Source organism: Mucor velutinosus (genome assembly GCF_035048745.1).
Source record: "Mucor velutinosus strain NIH1002 chromosome Unknown tig00001548, whole genome shotgun sequence".
NCBI classification, from domain to species: domain Eukaryota; kingdom Fungi; phylum Mucoromycota; class Mucoromycetes; order Mucorales; family Mucoraceae; genus Mucor; species Mucor velutinosus.
Window position 1 is genome coordinate 1 of NW_027041894.1, and position 15741 is coordinate 15741.

Consider the following 15741-nt stretch of genomic DNA (forward strand, 5'->3'; position numbering starts at 1 on the left):
GGTGTATACGACCACTGAGAGCAGAGTGTAAAGAGCAGAGACAATACGGGTGCAATGTCAGATGCTAGAGCCTTCAGCATTTCAGCTTTCAAATGATCAGGACCAGGAGCTTTTCCATTTGGCAAACGCTTAATGAGGGAGACAAGTGTATCAGCATCAAATAGACCCAAATCAGCGGTGGACACATCATAAGGCAAATCAGAGAAATTGGACGGAGCAGCAAGGCGAGACGCATTATTCAACAGGGAGCCATCATAGACAGAGGCAAGATGGGACGCCATTGTGTTGACAGAGGCAGTTGGACCGTCTGGATGACTGTACGTTGCAGAGCATTCCTTGTTTCTTTTAATGCGCTTGATTGCAGCAGTAGCTTTCGAAAAATCCTTTTCCAAATCAGAGCAAAACTGATTCCACGATCGACGCTTAGCAGCTTGTACAAGAGAACGAAAACGCCTGTGAGCAGCTTGATAGAGATTCCATGTTTCGACTTTGGCAAACGACTTGCCCACCTCCATCTACTATACATAGTATCTCTTTCACGAGCAGCATCCTCAATTTCCTGTGTCCAGTACTTTTTCCAGTGGCCAGGACGACCAGATTTCACACCAATTGAGCTATCCAGAGATTCATACAAACATTGATTCAAAGAATCGTTGATTGCATCAATATCTGGACAAACACCAGGGGGAGCAGACACCAAACCAGAGAGAGAACCAACCAAAGGAGCAACAGAAGTTCGAAAGGATTCACGAAGCAAGCCCAAAGGCCGCTTTTTCCTCAATTTCGAGAGCTTCCATTGCCGTCTAGGGGCCAAACCACCAGAGCTACCAGAACAAGAGTATCATCGGGAGGGGGCACATACTCGAAAGTAAGTACCATCAGCCGATGATCAGAGCCAAGAGACAGATCAGATTCAACCACCAGTTGAGGATGTAACAGAGCAGCCTCGCCAATGTTTGTAAGAAACAGATCAATGATGCTATGAACCTCTTGTTGACGTCGAAAAGTTGTGAATGTGGGTGTACCGAATGCTAAAGACTCATTGAGAATGGATAAAGAGGACTCCTCCAGCCATGGCAGTAGTGAGGTGCCACGAGGATTAGCATTAGTATCACCCAGTAGAGATCCAAAGCGAGCATTGAAATCACCACAAAGGATGGTATCACTGGTTACGGGTAACGAGCGAAGAAGCGAGAGCACCTTATCCGAAGATAAGGGTGGAGGCAGATACACACAATGAACCGTAAGGGTGCCAACCTTAAGGGACAAAGTGTGTGCATTGTAAGACGGAAGTTGAGAGACAGAGAAAGGACAGGAAGGAGAGACAAAGGCAGTAATGCCACCAGAACCACGGTTAAATGCACCAGGTACTTTAGAGCCATAGAGGTGGAATTGAGACCAGTTAGTAGGGAAAGAACCAGAGGTCAGCCAGGTTTCAGTGACAAGCAGTACATGAGTGTTCTGAACATGATGGAGAACATCATGTACCGTTGATTGACGTAGACCATTGGCATTCCAAAGGGAGAGAGAGACTTGAAAGGAGTGGACTGGGTTGTTATTGGGAGTATGACTAGTAGCTATGTTACTCATTAGAGTTCCATAGCAGAGCCATTGCTGTCATGATCGTCCTTTTGACGCTTGAACAAGAATTTAGCCTTTTTGGGCTCCTTCTCGCAAGACGACCGATAGCTTCAGAGACGGCTATATCTAGCTCTTCTTGAGAGATCCAGCCAGCAGAGACAAAGTATTTGCCAACGCCACTAACGTTGAGTGGACGAAGGAAAGAGAGGGTTTGCAGAGCACGGGTGTTGGTGAATTCATAGATCAATTGCTCACGCTCTTCAATGGCAAGATCAGCATATTTGGGATCAGCAATGTTGTTGGGATCCAAGGGTTGAAAGTTTTCAATGTGATCAGCTTCACATTTGCGCATACAGGCGAGAAACTCCTCTACATATTGGATGTGGAGCAAGATGCCAATGACGCCAGTGGCAGGGAAACAGATGTCTAACACACGGCCAGTATCAATACCAGCTCGGCGAAGTTGGTAACGAACCTCAGAGCGCAGGATTTTACCAGAGCGGCCTAGATACACATACTGGTATCCTTGTTGACCTTTGGTGGTGGCGGTTTGGAACATACGACCTGCAGCAAGACGTCGCTTGGTAGTACGGCAGGGTCACGATGTTGAGCACCTTTACGGGCAGCAGATGCGTAGCTACCTTGAGTAGCATCGGGTTGGTGAGTAGTAACAAGCTCTTGGGGTGGTGTTACCTGAGAGCTGGAAAGAGCACCTTGATTGGTGCGGCGGGATGAGAGTTGGCCCTGTAATTTTTCAATTGCAAGGTCCTTGGCCTGTAACTGATTTTTCAATTCTCCATTTTCCTTTTCCAAAAGGTCCAGGCGAGCAAGGAGATTGTCATGTTGCTGTACTCGCTCGGTGAGAGAGACCAGTTGTTGCTGTTGTTGTTGAACAGTTTGGATGAGCTGATTCAAATCCATAGATTGCTGATTATTGTTGAGCATGGCTGAAAATATTCTATCAAACTTTGGAGATTCAATAAAAATATGAAAAAGATGTCCAACAAACTGGAAGTATAACACAATGTACGTTGACTAAATGCAAGTAAACTGGTACAACTGAAGGCTAGTTGGAGTGTTTGTTGTCGAGATAAACCGCTTTTATAGTGAGGAAATACTTTTTACCGGGGAAGGTGGCAAAAAGTGATGAAAAACGGAAAGAGATGGGGATGTAGCTCAGGCGAAAATGTATGTGTTTATTAAAAGCAAGAAGAAATTAATAAAGTAAAGGCTAAATGCATTCGATCTTTTGATCATTATTGCTAGCACTTGGGAGGCGAACGTGAGGAAGTGTCAGAACCAAGGTTCTGGGATTCAGGGAGCGACAAATATTTCAGGAACGCTATGCAATATTTGAATTGTCTGGGTGGTGGGTGGGAGGCACATGGCTAATAAGAAAGATCAAAGACAACATGAATTCCCTCGCATCGTGCGTAAAAGAGTGTAGCAGTGGAGGGGCAAACAGAGGAAGCAGATCACAATCGGTTCACCACAGAGCAGGATGTCAGTAGACGCATGTTAGGCCGGGGAAGCCCACACTTGTCCTGGAACTGGATCCGTTGTGTAATCGCCATCGGGATTACAGAGCTGGTCAAAATGCCACAGCAAGGTACAGAGATCAGACCACCAGGGTGGACAGTTGGAAGGAGATGAGGAGGATGGAATCAAGTTCAAAGCATGGTCAATGATGGTGCCGGTGAAGTCAGCAGGCGGAACAGGAAGAGACAGAAGCAAAGTAGGTGGCAAAGTGGGGCATTCATGTAGATGGCGACGGGATGTATGATCTTCATTGCATGCACAAGGTCGTGGCTTACCCGGAAGCCATCCCATTCTATAACGAATAAGACGACTACGACAAGGACGACTGGCAGGTACATACATAACAGGATCAATGCCAATAGTGGGTCGGCAAGCACGGATCAGCACCATGTCTGTTTTTGTCAGGAACTCAGCGTGCCAATGTTGGCGTTCAGCAAGGAACCATTGTTTCATGTGACGTTGATTTGCAAAAGGTACTTCATCAAGCGCGCGGGCAGCCATGTGTTGCTTTTTTAATCTTTTCAAAGATGAACCAGGTAGAGAATCAGAGAGCAGTATCAGCAGGCCATCTTCTGGGAGGAATTGTGAGCGCAAGCAGAATTGAGTCACCAGTATAGCAGCACGTTGTCGCATCAGAGGCAGATTTGTCATGTGTCGAAACACCATGGTGGAAGCAGCACGATGGCCACCAAATATCATGCGGAGGCACGTATCTTGGACCTTTTCAAGAGCCTTGAAATCAGCAACACGCATATTGGCAATGCCAATACCATATTCCAGTTTGGGTCTGATGAATGAAGCATACAATTTGGTGGAGAAGAGCAGAGGGAAGCCAGAACGATTGCATCCAATGGAGTTAAGCTGAGCCATCGAAGCCATGGTACCACGCTGACATTTCTTGACAATAGATGCTGTGCAGATGCCCTTGCGGTCAAATGGAATACCGAGATACACAAATTCATCGACAACAGGAAGAGATTCTCCATACAAGGTCAGGTCAACAAAGGTAGATGAGGTGGAGGACGGTGGATTGATGATAGCACATTTGGCAGGAGCCCAGCGATACCCAAGTGCAAGGGAATGTGATTCAGCTAGTGTCAGCATCTGTTTTACTTCACGAGCAGAACCTAGAATAGCAACATCATCAGCATATAATAAAGCATTAATAGCAATATTAGTAGCATGAGTGGGTGTTATGACGGACCAAAGAGGAGAGGGAGCACATGATGGTGATGTTGACATGACACGAGTGGTGGAGGACGATGCAGCTTGACGCAACAAAGCTGGCAGTGAGTTGATAAAGATACTGAATAAGTGGGGACTAAGGGTGGAGCCTTGAAGCAATCCAGTATGCAGTGAGAGTTCTTGGGACACGCATTGCTGATTCAGCACTGAAATGGAAACATCGTCAAACAAATTGGAGAGCAATGAGACAAGTGGCATTGGAGCATTGGCAGAGAGCAGCGAATTCCAGATCACACGGCGATCAACAACATCATAGGCACTCTTGATATCAAGGAAGCACACAGTTGGCCAGTGGTAGTGTTGGTTCTGGTAGACTTTCATTAAGTCTTGGAGACTAAGAGCACTATCAAGTGCACTTCTTGCGGATCGGAAACCATTCTGGGCTACATCTAATGGTGGTGAAATGGTGAGGACAAGGGGAGCAAGGCACATTTCAAAGAGTTTTCTCAGTGTACTAGTCAATGAGATGGGCCGAAAGCTTGATGCCTCCGTGACAGGCCCCTTCTTGTAGATGCTACAAACATTACCATGACGCCAATCCGCTGGTGTGTAAGACCATTGATAGGTCAGAGCAAAGAGGTATGACAGAACAGTGGCAAGTGGTTTCTGAATGGGTTTCAGCATTTCACCACGAATTGAATCACGGCCAGGTGCTTTACGGTATGGCAACGACTTGATCTGCTGAATGATATGGTCAATACTAATAATCTCGTCAAAAGCTTCGTTGTGGACCGATGCTGAGACAACACGACGTGTTGGGTCAGAGTCATCATGTGGTAGAGTTCTATGTGAGAGGTATGATGGGATGAAAGGAGAAGCATGCGGATTCAATGTACTGATGTCACCATTTTGCCAGACGAGTACCACCAAGATGGGAGGCTGACTGAGGAGGAGGAACACCATATGGCAGATGTCTACCATGTGTAGCAAAAGGGCATGGAGGTCGATTTGTTGGGAGATTGGATCCAGCATAAATGGTAGCAAGGTGATCACGCATAGCATTAGCACCAGCTTGAGCACCGTCCACATGTAGATACCCTGATTGTCTTTGTCGTCTGGATTTGATCAACTTGATTTTTGACATGGCCTTTGAAAAGTCTTGCTTGAATAAAGATTCACAGAATGCGTGCCACGAAACCTGTTTAGCTCTACGAAGGGCTTGTTTGAACTTTTGATGTGCTTCCACATGTTGATTCCACCAATATGCCTTGTCCAATGAAGCGGGACAACGACGATATTTACGATAGAGAGCTTCACGATGATCACAGAGCCGTTGAAGATCGAGGGTCCAGAATTTCTTCCAAAAGTTGGGTCGCTGGGATTGCCGAGTAACGGATTCATCCAGTGCCTGATATATGCAATTGGTGAGATCACTGTTGAGGGCATCAATTGGAGGTTGTGTATCAGGTGGTGAGCGCACAAGCGAGATCAGCTGTTGTAGCAACGGTTGAGAGAGGGCTGTAAAGCGTTGTGCATACAAATTGCGTACATCCGTTTCTTGTAGACGTGAGAGCTTCCATAGGAGACGAGGTGATGGTGATGGCGTAGCAGGCATAGCAAGAGCAGGTTCGTTTGAGTGGTAATCAAACGTCAGAGACATCAGTTTATGATCAGATCCCAAAGACAAGTCAGAGTAAATACTAATTGAGGAGGAAGAAGGTGGAGATGAGGTATCCAGAGAGGCAAAGGAAAGTGATTCTACATTTGAGATGTAGTAATCGACAATGCTACTTACATTCCGCCCACTACGACGGTCCTCAAAGGTAGGTGTAGAGTGGGCTAATTGACAGTTCAAAACGTTTAATTGATTATCGGCACAGTACTCTTGAAGTAGACGACCACGGTTATTTGTAGAGGAGTCACCAACAAAGCTACCCATGCGGGCATTCAGATCGCCACAGATGATTGTGTCATGATCCAACGGGATCGCATTCAGGATGGAAGAGACATTTTCAGTATAGAGATCCGCTTGCTCAGGTGGTATATACAGACAAATGAGCCGAAGTTCACGACCAAGTTGAATACCCAAAGCAAACTCTTGAAGAGCAGAGGGCAAAGGCGTCTGGAATGCTGTAAGGGGACAGGAAGGGTTGATTAAGCATGTAATGCCACGAGAGCCACGACCACCGCCTGCGACAGTGACGCCAGGTAAGTGGAATTGCTGCCAATTGGTGGGTAGTCGGATGGGATGGCGGTTCAGCCATGTTTCGGTAATGAACAGCACAGAGAAGGATTGGCAATAACGGAGAACATCATCAATGGTGGTATCTCTGAGACCGCGAGCGTTCCAGAGGCCAATGGTGAGTGGAGTGAGTTGAGAAGCGCTATTAATGACTGGAGCCAAAGCTGTAGGAGGAGGAGGAGTAGTAGGTATAGTGTTATTGAGTATAGTTGGTATTGATGAGGACGGATTAGAAGCAGAGAGAGGATGGTCAGGGAGCGAGGAGGATGTATAATGACTGAGAGGACTCTCAATCATTAATACTCTTCTTCGTCGGAATCAGACATGTCAACATCAGATGAGCCAAAGCTTTTCTTGAAACCAGAAGAGCCAAAGATGTTATTGACAGGGGCGACAGAATCAATGTATTCAGTGGTGGTCCAACCATTTTCCAAAAAGTGATTAGCAACAGAAGCAAAAAGACGAGAACGACGATTGGCAAGGTAGACAAGAGACTTGGCACAACGATTGATTTGCAGGTCAAAGGCAGCATCCTCACGCTTAGAGAGGGACATCTCTTTAAACTTGGGGTCAGCGAGGTGTTTGGGATCAGTAGGATCAAAGCCTTCCACAACATTGATGTTGTTCTTGGTGAGAATGGAGACGAGGTTGTCCTTGTATTGCAAATGGACTAGGACGCCAATGATGTTTCTAGCAGGGAACGTTACATCAATGATACGAGAAGCATCAGCTTTGATCAGATGCAAGTTGTTGCGGACTTCAGTGCGAGTGAAGCGGCGAGAGCGGTTAAAGTACACCGTTGTGTAGCCTTTGGGCCCTTCAGGAGCCAAGTTAAAACCACGAGTAATAGCTTGGCGATGTTTGTCAGTTACATCGGCAGGGTTGCGAACCTTTTTGGAACGTTTGATTACTTCGGTCCAAGAGTTGTTGGGAGTCTTTTTGGTGGCATTGGGTGCTTGTTGCGTGGATTGAGTAGCTGAAGAATGAGGTTTGGGTTGCTGTTGAATACCTGATTTGGGTTGCGCTTGAGTGGTTGTGGAACCTTGTTGAGAGTTGAGTTGCTGACGCAGACGCTCATTCTCTTGGGTCAGGGATTCATTTTGTTTTTGGAGATTCAAAATAGTGGTTTTCAAGGCATTTAGCTCTTGCAAAGCACTGTTGTGGGCAGAGATGTCCTGTTGCATGGTCAATACTAGTCTCTGCAGATCCATCTGCGACATGAGAGTAGCTGGTGTATCGGTGTCCATTGTCATTGTTGATCGATACAAAGGTGTTGAGATGTCGAAAGAAAAATATGATGTTTTTTGTGGGTTTTTCAAAAAAGATGAATATCTGTTCAATCGAGCTGAGGTTTTCACAGGTTATACTTCAAGTACTAGGCACTTAATGTATGCTCGTTTGGTGATTACTGCTTTGTTTACTACTGCTTGGATACACTTATTGGAATTTTCTAATCACGTGGTACCTGAATTTTTGGCGGAACGTAATATAAAATTTCAAAAGCGAAAGAAGGGTGGGGATGTGGGGATGTAGCTCAGTTTAACGTTGATTTTTATTATATACATGAATTCAATGGGCACTCGATGGGAGCATTAGCCTAGAATTCTAGAAACAAAAGAGTAGCAGGTACAAAAAACCCTTATGGGGACACTAACTAAGAAAAGGGAAAAAGGAAAGTGTGGTAGTGGCAAAGGGACGGCATGAATACTGGTATTGTTGATTTGATCTGGAGGAATGACCAACGGATGGGAACTTTGATAATTACTTACCACCGTGGCATCGCACCGAGAAAGCAAAAACAACAAACGTTCATCAATGAGCAGAAAACCAGAGCGATCCAGGATCTGGATCTGGTGGGATCACAGCCAGAGGATGCACAAGGCAATCAATGGCATGCAACAAAAGGAGCAAAGCAGACCAAAAGTACGGTGGACCAGCTGAAGCTTTGTCTGGAAGACAGTTCAGAGCATGGTCAATGCGATGTACACCAGGTGGAGCAGGTGGCAAAGCATCAAAAAAGGTACGATCCAGAGCACGACATGTCAGAAAGTGATCTCGGGAGATAAACTCACCGGTAGTGCACGGACATTCTTCACGCATGTTGGTGAAACGTCCAAGACGCCACCGCACAAGACGACTACGAGCAGATCGACCAATAGGCAGATACAGAATGGGATCTGGACGAGAGACAGACGGACGACAAGCACGAAGGAGAGTCTGAGCACCAGTAGCAGCAGCGGTAGCAAGTTGACGATCCACTTGATCTTGCCAATACGAATCGAAGATTTCAGTAAGACCAGCAGTGGTGAATGGCGGCGGATCAGATAGTGTCAGATACAACGGGTTTTGACAAATAAATCTGTCTAGACGAGTGTACAGTAAGCCACGACGAAGCAGAACCAACAAGCAATCATCAGGAAGAGTATCAGCACGAAGAGCATAACGTGTTGTCAGAACGTTATATCGATGCTTCATGCTGGGAATACAGGTCAAATGTTTGGCAACATTGTACCATGTACTACCAACAAACATACCAACCAATCGATTTTGCAGAGCATCAAGAGCCTTGAAGTCACGGAAAGAGAGATGCGATATTGCTAAGCCGTATTCCAGCTTGGGTCGAATAAAGCTTTTATACAAACGAGCACAAAGCAACAGAGAAAAACCATTTCGATTGACACCAACCGAATTCAACAATGCCATTGTCTTGATAGCACCAGAAGCACGCAGATTGAGAATCCCAGGGGCATACAGACCTTTATATCTAAACGGCATACCAAGATACGTGAATTCCTCTACCACAGGAAGAGGTTCACCGTATAGGGACAATGGATGACGAGTAGAGGCAGTGGGAGCACAAAGTACAGCACATTTTGATGGTTTCCATCTGTAGCCAAGAGAGAACGAGTGATCTGAAGCGACATCCAACATGGTTTGCACATCAGTACGAGAGCCAAATATGGCTACATCATCAGCAAAGAGCAGGCTATTCACGCAAACACTAGGCATCCCAGGTGGTGATACCATAGTACCGCGACTGACAGCAGAACGAAGAAGAGCAGGCAGAGAGTTGATGTACAAAGAGTACAAGTGAGGGCTGAGCACTGAACCCTGCAATACGCCAGTAGCAGGCGAAAAGGGAACAGAGGTGTGATTTGCAATCAACACAGACACGAGTACATCATCGAACATGTGGATGAGCAAACTGAGAACTGAACGAGGCAGAGAAGAACGAGAGAGAGCATCCCAAATCACTCGACGATCCACGGTATCATACGCTGACTTGATGTCCAGGAAAGCCACCACAGGATAGTGATGGTGGGTGAGGAAGTAGTCGTGCATCAAGTCATGTAAACAGAGGGCTTGATCCAGAGGACTACGCTGTGGGCGAAAACCACCTTGAGCAACATCAAGTGCAGGCGAATGTTCATCAAGAGCAGGCATCAGAGAGAATTCGAACAATTTACGCATCACCGAAGTAAGCGAAATTGGACGAAAGTTTGCAGGATCAGATACATCACCTTTCTTGTAAATGGGAAAGACTTGAGCATGTCGCCATAGAGCTGGTGTATACGACCACTGAGAGCAGAGTGTAAAGAGCAGAGACAATACGGGTGCAATGTCAGATGCTAGAGCCTTCAGCATTTCAGCTTTCAGATGATCAGGACCAGGAGCTTTCCCATTTGGCAAACGCTTAATGAGAGCGACAAGTATATCAGCATCAAACAGAGACAGATCAGTAGGCACAGCGTAAGGCAAATCAGAGTTGTTCACTTGGGGAGCAGTAGGGCGAGACGCATTATTCAACAAAGAGCCATCATAGACTGAGGCAAGATGGGACGCCATTGTGTTGACAGAGGCAGTTGGACCGTCTGGATGACTGTACGTTGCAGAGCATTCCTTGTTTCTTTTAATGCGCTTGATTGCAGCAGTGGCTTTCGAAAAGTCCTTTTCTAAATCAGAGCAAAACTGATTCCACGATCGACGCTTAGCAGCTTGTACAAGAGAACGAAAACGCCTGTGAGCAGCTTGATAGAGATTCCATGTTTCGACTTTGGCAAAACGACTTGCCCACCTCCATCTACTATACATAGTATCTCTTTCACGAGCAGCATCCTCAATTTCCTGTGTCCAGTACTTTTTCCAGTGGCCAGGACGACCAGATTTCACACCAATTGAGCTATCCAGAGATTCATACAAACATTGATTCAAAGAATCGTTGAGTGCATCAATATCTGGACAAACACCAGGAGGAGCAGACACCAAACCAGAGAGAGAACCAACCAAAGGAGCAACAGAAGATCGAAAGGATTCACGAAGCAAGCCCAAAGGCCGCTTTTTCCTCAATTTCGAGAGCTTCCATTGCCGTCTAGGGGCCAAACCACCAGAGCTACCAGAACCAAGAGTATCATCAGGAGGGGGCACATACTCGAAAGTAAGTACCATCAGCCGATGATCAGAGCCAAGAGACAGATCAGATTCAACCACCAGTTGAGGATGTAACAGAGCAGCCTCGCCAATGTTTGTAAGAAACAGATCAATGATGCTATGAACCTCTTGTTGACGTCGAAAAGTTGTGAATGTGGGTGTACCAAATGCTAAAGACTCATTGAGAATGGAAAAAGAGGACTCCTCCAGCCATGGAAGTAGTGAGGTACCACGAGGATTAGCATTAGTATCACCCAGTAGAGATCCAAAGCGAGCATTGAAATCACCACAAAGGATGGTATCACCGGTTACGGGTAACGAGCGAAGAAGCGAGAGCACCTTATCCGAAGATAAGGGTGGAGGCAGATACACACAATGAACCGTAAGGGTGCCAACCTTAAGGGACAAAGTGTGTGCATTGTAAGACGGAAGTTGAGAGACAGAGAAAGGACAGGAAGGAGAGACAAAGGCAGTAATGCCGCCAGAACCACGGTTAAATGCACCAGGTACTTTAGAGCCATAGAGGTGGAATTGAGACCAGTTAGTAGGGAAAGAACCAGAGGTTAGCCAGGTTTCAGTGACAAGCAGTACATGAGTGTTCTGAACATGATGGAGAACATCATGTACCGTTGATTGACGTAGACCATTGGCATTCCAAAGGGAGAGAGAGACTTGAAAGGAGTGGACTGGGTTGTTATTGGGAGTATGACTAGTAGCTATGTTACTCATTAGAGTTCCATAGCAGAGCCATTGCTGTCATGATCTTCCTTTTGACGCTTGAACAAGAATTTAGCCTTTTTGGGCTCCTTCTCGGCAAGACGACCGATAGCTTCAGAGACGGCTATATCTAGCTCTTCTTGAGAGATCCAGCCAGCAGAGACAAAGTATTTGCCAACACCACTAACGTTGAGTGGACGAAGGAAAGAGAGGGTTTGCAGAGCACGGGTGTTGGTGAATTCATAGATCAATTGCTCACGCTCTTCAATGGCAAGATCAGCATATTTGGGATCAGCAATGTTGTTGGGATCCAAAGGTTGAAAGTTTTCAATGTGATCAGCTTCACATTTGCGCATACAGGCAAGAAATTCCTCAACATATTGGATGTGGAGCAAGATGCCAATGACGCCAGTGGCAGGGAAACAGATGTCTAACACACGGCCAGTATCAATACCAGCTCGGCGAAGTTGGTAACGAACCTCAGAGCGCAGGATTTTACCAGAGCGGCCTAGATACACATACTGGTATCCTTGTTGACCTTTGGTGGTGGTGGTTTGGAACATGCGACCTGCAGCAAGACGTCGCTTGGTAGTACGGGCAGGGTCACGATGTTGAGCACCTTTACGGGCAGCAGATGCGTAGCTACCTTGAGTAGCATCGGGTTGGTGAGTAGTAACAAGCTCTTGGGGTGGTGTTACCTGAGAGCTGGAAAGAGCACCTTGATTGGTGCGGCGGGATGAGAGTTGGCCCTGTAATTTTTCAATTGCAAGGTCCTTGGCTTGTAACTGATTTTTCAATTCTCCATTTTCCTTTTCCAAAAGGTCCAGGCGAGCAAGGAGATTGTCATGTTGCTGTACTCGCTCGGTGAGAGAGACCAGTTGTTGCTGTTGTTCTTGAACAGTTTGGATGAGCTGATTCAAATCCATAGATTGCTGATTATTGTTGAGCATGGCTGAAAATATTCTATCAAACTTTGGAGATTCAATAAAATATGAAAAAGATGTCCAACAAACTGGAAGTTATAACACAATGTACGTTGACTAAATGCAAGTAAACTGGTACAACTGAAGGCTAGTTGGAGTGTTTGTTGTCGAGATAAACCGCTTTTATAGTGAGGAAATACTTTTTACCGGGGGAAGGTGGCAAAAAGTGATGAAAAACGGAAAGAGATGGGGATGTAGCTCAGTTTAACGTTGATTTTTATTATATACATGAATTCAATGGGCACTCGATGGGAGCATTAGCCTAGAATTCTAGAAACAAAAGAGTAGCAGGTACAAAAAACCCTTATGGGGACACTAACTAAGAAAAAGGGAAAAAGGAAAGTGTGGTAGTGGCATAGGATCGGCATGAATACTGGTATTGTTGATTTGATCTGGAGGAATGACCAACGGATGGGAACTTTGATAATTACTTACCACCGTGGCATCGCACCGAGAAAGCAAAAACAACAAACGTTCATCAATGGGCAGAAAACCAGAGCGATCCAGGATCTGGATCTGGTGGGATCACAGCCAGAGGATGCACAAGGCAATCAATGGCATGCAACAAAAGGAGCAAAGCAGACCAAAAGTACGGTGGACCAGCTGAAGCTTTGTCTGGAAGACAGTTCAGAGCATGGTCAATGCGATGTACACCAGGTGGAGCAGGTGGCAAAGCATCAAAAAAGGTACGATCCAGAGCACGACATGTCAGAAAGTGATCTCGGGAGATAAACTCACCGGTAGTGCACGGACATTCTTCACGCATATTGGTGAAACGTCCAAGACGCCACCGCACAAGACGACTACGAGCAGATCGACCAATAGGCAGATACAGAATGGGATCTGGACGAGGGGGATGTAGCTCAGGCGAAAATTTATGGTTGTTTATTGATTACAATGAATTAGCAAAGTAAAAAATATAGACTTATATGCATGCGATCTTTGGATCATTAGTTGCAAGTCCTGAGAAGCGACGTACAGCAAAAAAGCTTAAATTGATAGTTTGATCTCCATGCAGGAACAACATGCAAGTGTCCAGAAAAGGGAAAAAAGGTCCTAAACTAAAAATTAAACTGGTAAAAAAGAAGTACAGGCAGGAAAAAGGAGTAAAACAAGTGAGATAAAAGGGTAGAGAATAAGAAGCTATGGTGTATGAGACATGCAATTGAGGATACCTCGATGTTCAGACAGCAGCACAGACAAAATAAACCCACAGACCTCAGTGGCACAAAAAAAGCAAGAAAAAAAGGAGAAAACGAGGCATTTGCATATAGCAAAATGAGCAGAGAGACAAAGACCAAACGAGAAAGAAGCAGAGAAGGAGGACAAAGTAAATACAGACACTACCATAAAGGCAGCAGAAACAGAAACAACGAGAGTGGGAATGAGAGAGCAAAACGATTTCAACAGCAAGGTGTCAATCAGTTATCAGAAGGCTCTGACATTTCAAGATCCTTGGTAGCAGAGAGAGTGGGGGAGACAGCATAAGCCAAAAGAGAGGCAGTTTCAGCATCATGATGCAAGAGGTAGCCAAGATAACTCAAACGTTGTTTCTTGGCTAAACGCTCTTGATCAGAGGATCGGGATGGTGGTTTAGCAGCAGCAGAGGAGGAGGAACGAGCAAGCATTTCTTCTTTCAAAATGGCATCAAATTGGGCTTGGTTGATGCGATCATACAAAAGAAAAGAACGAGCAACAGAAACACGGACAGAGCGACGGACAAAAGACAGCGAACGAAGGCAGCGAAGGTTTTCGACCTCAATGGCCTTTTGGACACGCAGATCACGAGAGAGAGAAGCAAATTTGGGATCTTTGAGATTGACTGGATCACATGGATCAAAGTCAATCAACGGAGAAGAGCCACGACCATGGAGATGCATGGCTTTGGTGAGGGTGAGAACATAGTCGTTGTGAACAAGGAAAGAAATCACATTCTGTACAGGATATTGAATATCCAGCACACGAGAGTTATTCAATCCTACGCCTTGAACAAGGCGACGCAGCTCAGAAAGACGACGGCGGACAGGAGTAGCATAGTACACAAATTGATAACCAGATGGTATATCACTTTGAGGAGCAAAAAGACGAGCAAGAGTAGCGGATGCCTTGGTGGCAGATGGAGGAGGAGGACGAGCAGCAGGCTTCTTCTTACGCTTTGCACCTGTATTAGATGCAACGACGGCAGCAAAAGATGGTTGATTTCCTGGAGACGAAGAGGTGGCAGAGGTAGCATTGGTGCATGTAGTTGATGTTGGTGCTGTTGTGGTGGTAGTAGTGGCAGGAGGTGGGTGGGATGATGATGGTTTGGGAGCCAGGCTAGTTGTAGTACCAGTAGCAGCTGCAAGTTGGGCTTCGAGAGCGTGACGAGCAGCTTCAGACTCTGCCAGGGCTGTTTTTAACCGCTCAATTTCGACATGGGCGGTTTCCAGACGAGCTAAGCGATTTCGAACCTCAATCATAAAGGTTGAAAGTTGCTGTTCACTCGCTGGAGAGGCAGATGGAGGAGTTGTTGGTCCAAAATCAGTAGAAATGTTGATGATATCAACTGATGTTTGTGGATGATGGTGCTGATGAGAGGTTGGAGTGAATGTCATTTTCTTTGTTTTCAACTGTTGAGTGAAATCTACAGCGAAAAAAGGTGGAGATCTTGAGGAACTTGGCCGTTTTTGACCTGGAGAAAGAGAGGACGCACAGCTTAATGCCTGGTTTACTTTGGTGTCGTCTGGAATGATGTTCTTGCTATGTATTGTATGGAATTGTAGAGTTGGGTCAATTTTTTCAATATTACTGGGCTTCAATGTATTAAAAAAATTGGTTAGCGGAAAGAAAGGTGGGGATGTAGCTCAGTTTAACGTTGATTTTTATTATATACATGAATTCAATGGGCACTCGATGGGAGCATTAGCCTAGAATTCTAGAAACAAAAGAGTAGCAGGTACAAAAAACCCTTATGGGGACACTAACTAAGAAAAAGGGAAAAGGAAAGTGTGGTAGTGGCAAAGGAGCGGCATGAATACTGGTATTGTTGATTTGATCTGGAGGAATGACCAACGGATGGGAACTTTG

The 15741-nt window shown here is 45.7% G+C and overlaps 6 protein-coding genes across 6 annotated transcripts; all 6 read right to left on the reverse strand.

Moving 5' to 3' along the window:
- Positions 1 to 519: 519 nt before the first annotated feature.
- ATC70_006900 (uncharacterized protein) lies at positions 520 to 2526 on the reverse strand (the record flags this gene model as incomplete). Its single annotated transcript, XM_064826168.1, has 4 exons — positions 520 to 803; positions 863 to 1577; positions 1681 to 2007; positions 2100 to 2526. Coding segments are annotated over 4 exons (1753 nt in total), but the record flags the coding sequence as incomplete, so codon positions are not given.
- A 573-nt stretch (positions 2527 to 3099) lies between these two features.
- On the reverse strand, positions 3100 to 7800 carry ATC70_006901 (uncharacterized protein; the record flags this gene model as incomplete). Its single annotated transcript, XM_064826169.1, has 3 exons — positions 3100 to 5149; positions 5250 to 6824; positions 6872 to 7800. 3 exons carry the CDS (start codon positions 7798 to 7800, stop codon positions 3100 to 3102), a joined length of 4554 nt encoding a protein of 1517 aa, XP_064688243.1.
- A 559-nt stretch (positions 7801 to 8359) lies between these two features.
- TSA1_2 (cTPxI) lies at positions 8360 to 11628 on the reverse strand (the record flags this gene model as incomplete). Its single annotated transcript, XM_064826170.1, has 2 exons — positions 8360 to 11575; positions 11620 to 11628. 2 exons carry the CDS (start codon positions 11626 to 11628, stop codon positions 8360 to 8362), a joined length of 3225 nt encoding a protein of 1074 aa, XP_064688244.1.
- A 75-nt stretch (positions 11629 to 11703) lies between these two features.
- ATC70_006903 (uncharacterized protein) lies at positions 11704 to 12642 on the reverse strand (the record flags this gene model as incomplete). Its single annotated transcript, XM_064826171.1, has 1 exon — positions 11704 to 12642. The coding sequence occupies one exon, from the start codon at positions 12640 to 12642 to the stop codon at positions 11704 to 11706; it is 939 nt and encodes a 312-aa protein (XP_064688245.1).
- A 511-nt stretch (positions 12643 to 13153) lies between these two features.
- ARO2 (bifunctional chorismate synthase/riboflavin reductase [NAD(P)H] aro2) lies at positions 13154 to 13441 on the reverse strand (the record flags this gene model as incomplete). Its single annotated transcript, XM_064826172.1, has 1 exon — positions 13154 to 13441. One exon carries the CDS (start codon positions 13439 to 13441, stop codon positions 13154 to 13156), a length of 288 nt encoding a protein of 95 aa, XP_064688246.1.
- A 655-nt stretch (positions 13442 to 14096) lies between these two features.
- Positions 14097 to 15269, reverse strand: ATC70_006905 (uncharacterized protein; the record flags this gene model as incomplete). The annotated part of the gene is made up of 1 exon (XM_064826173.1): positions 14097 to 15269. One exon carries the CDS (start codon positions 15267 to 15269, stop codon positions 14097 to 14099), a length of 1173 nt encoding a protein of 390 aa, XP_064688247.1.
- Between the last annotated feature and the right edge of the window lie 472 nt (positions 15270 to 15741).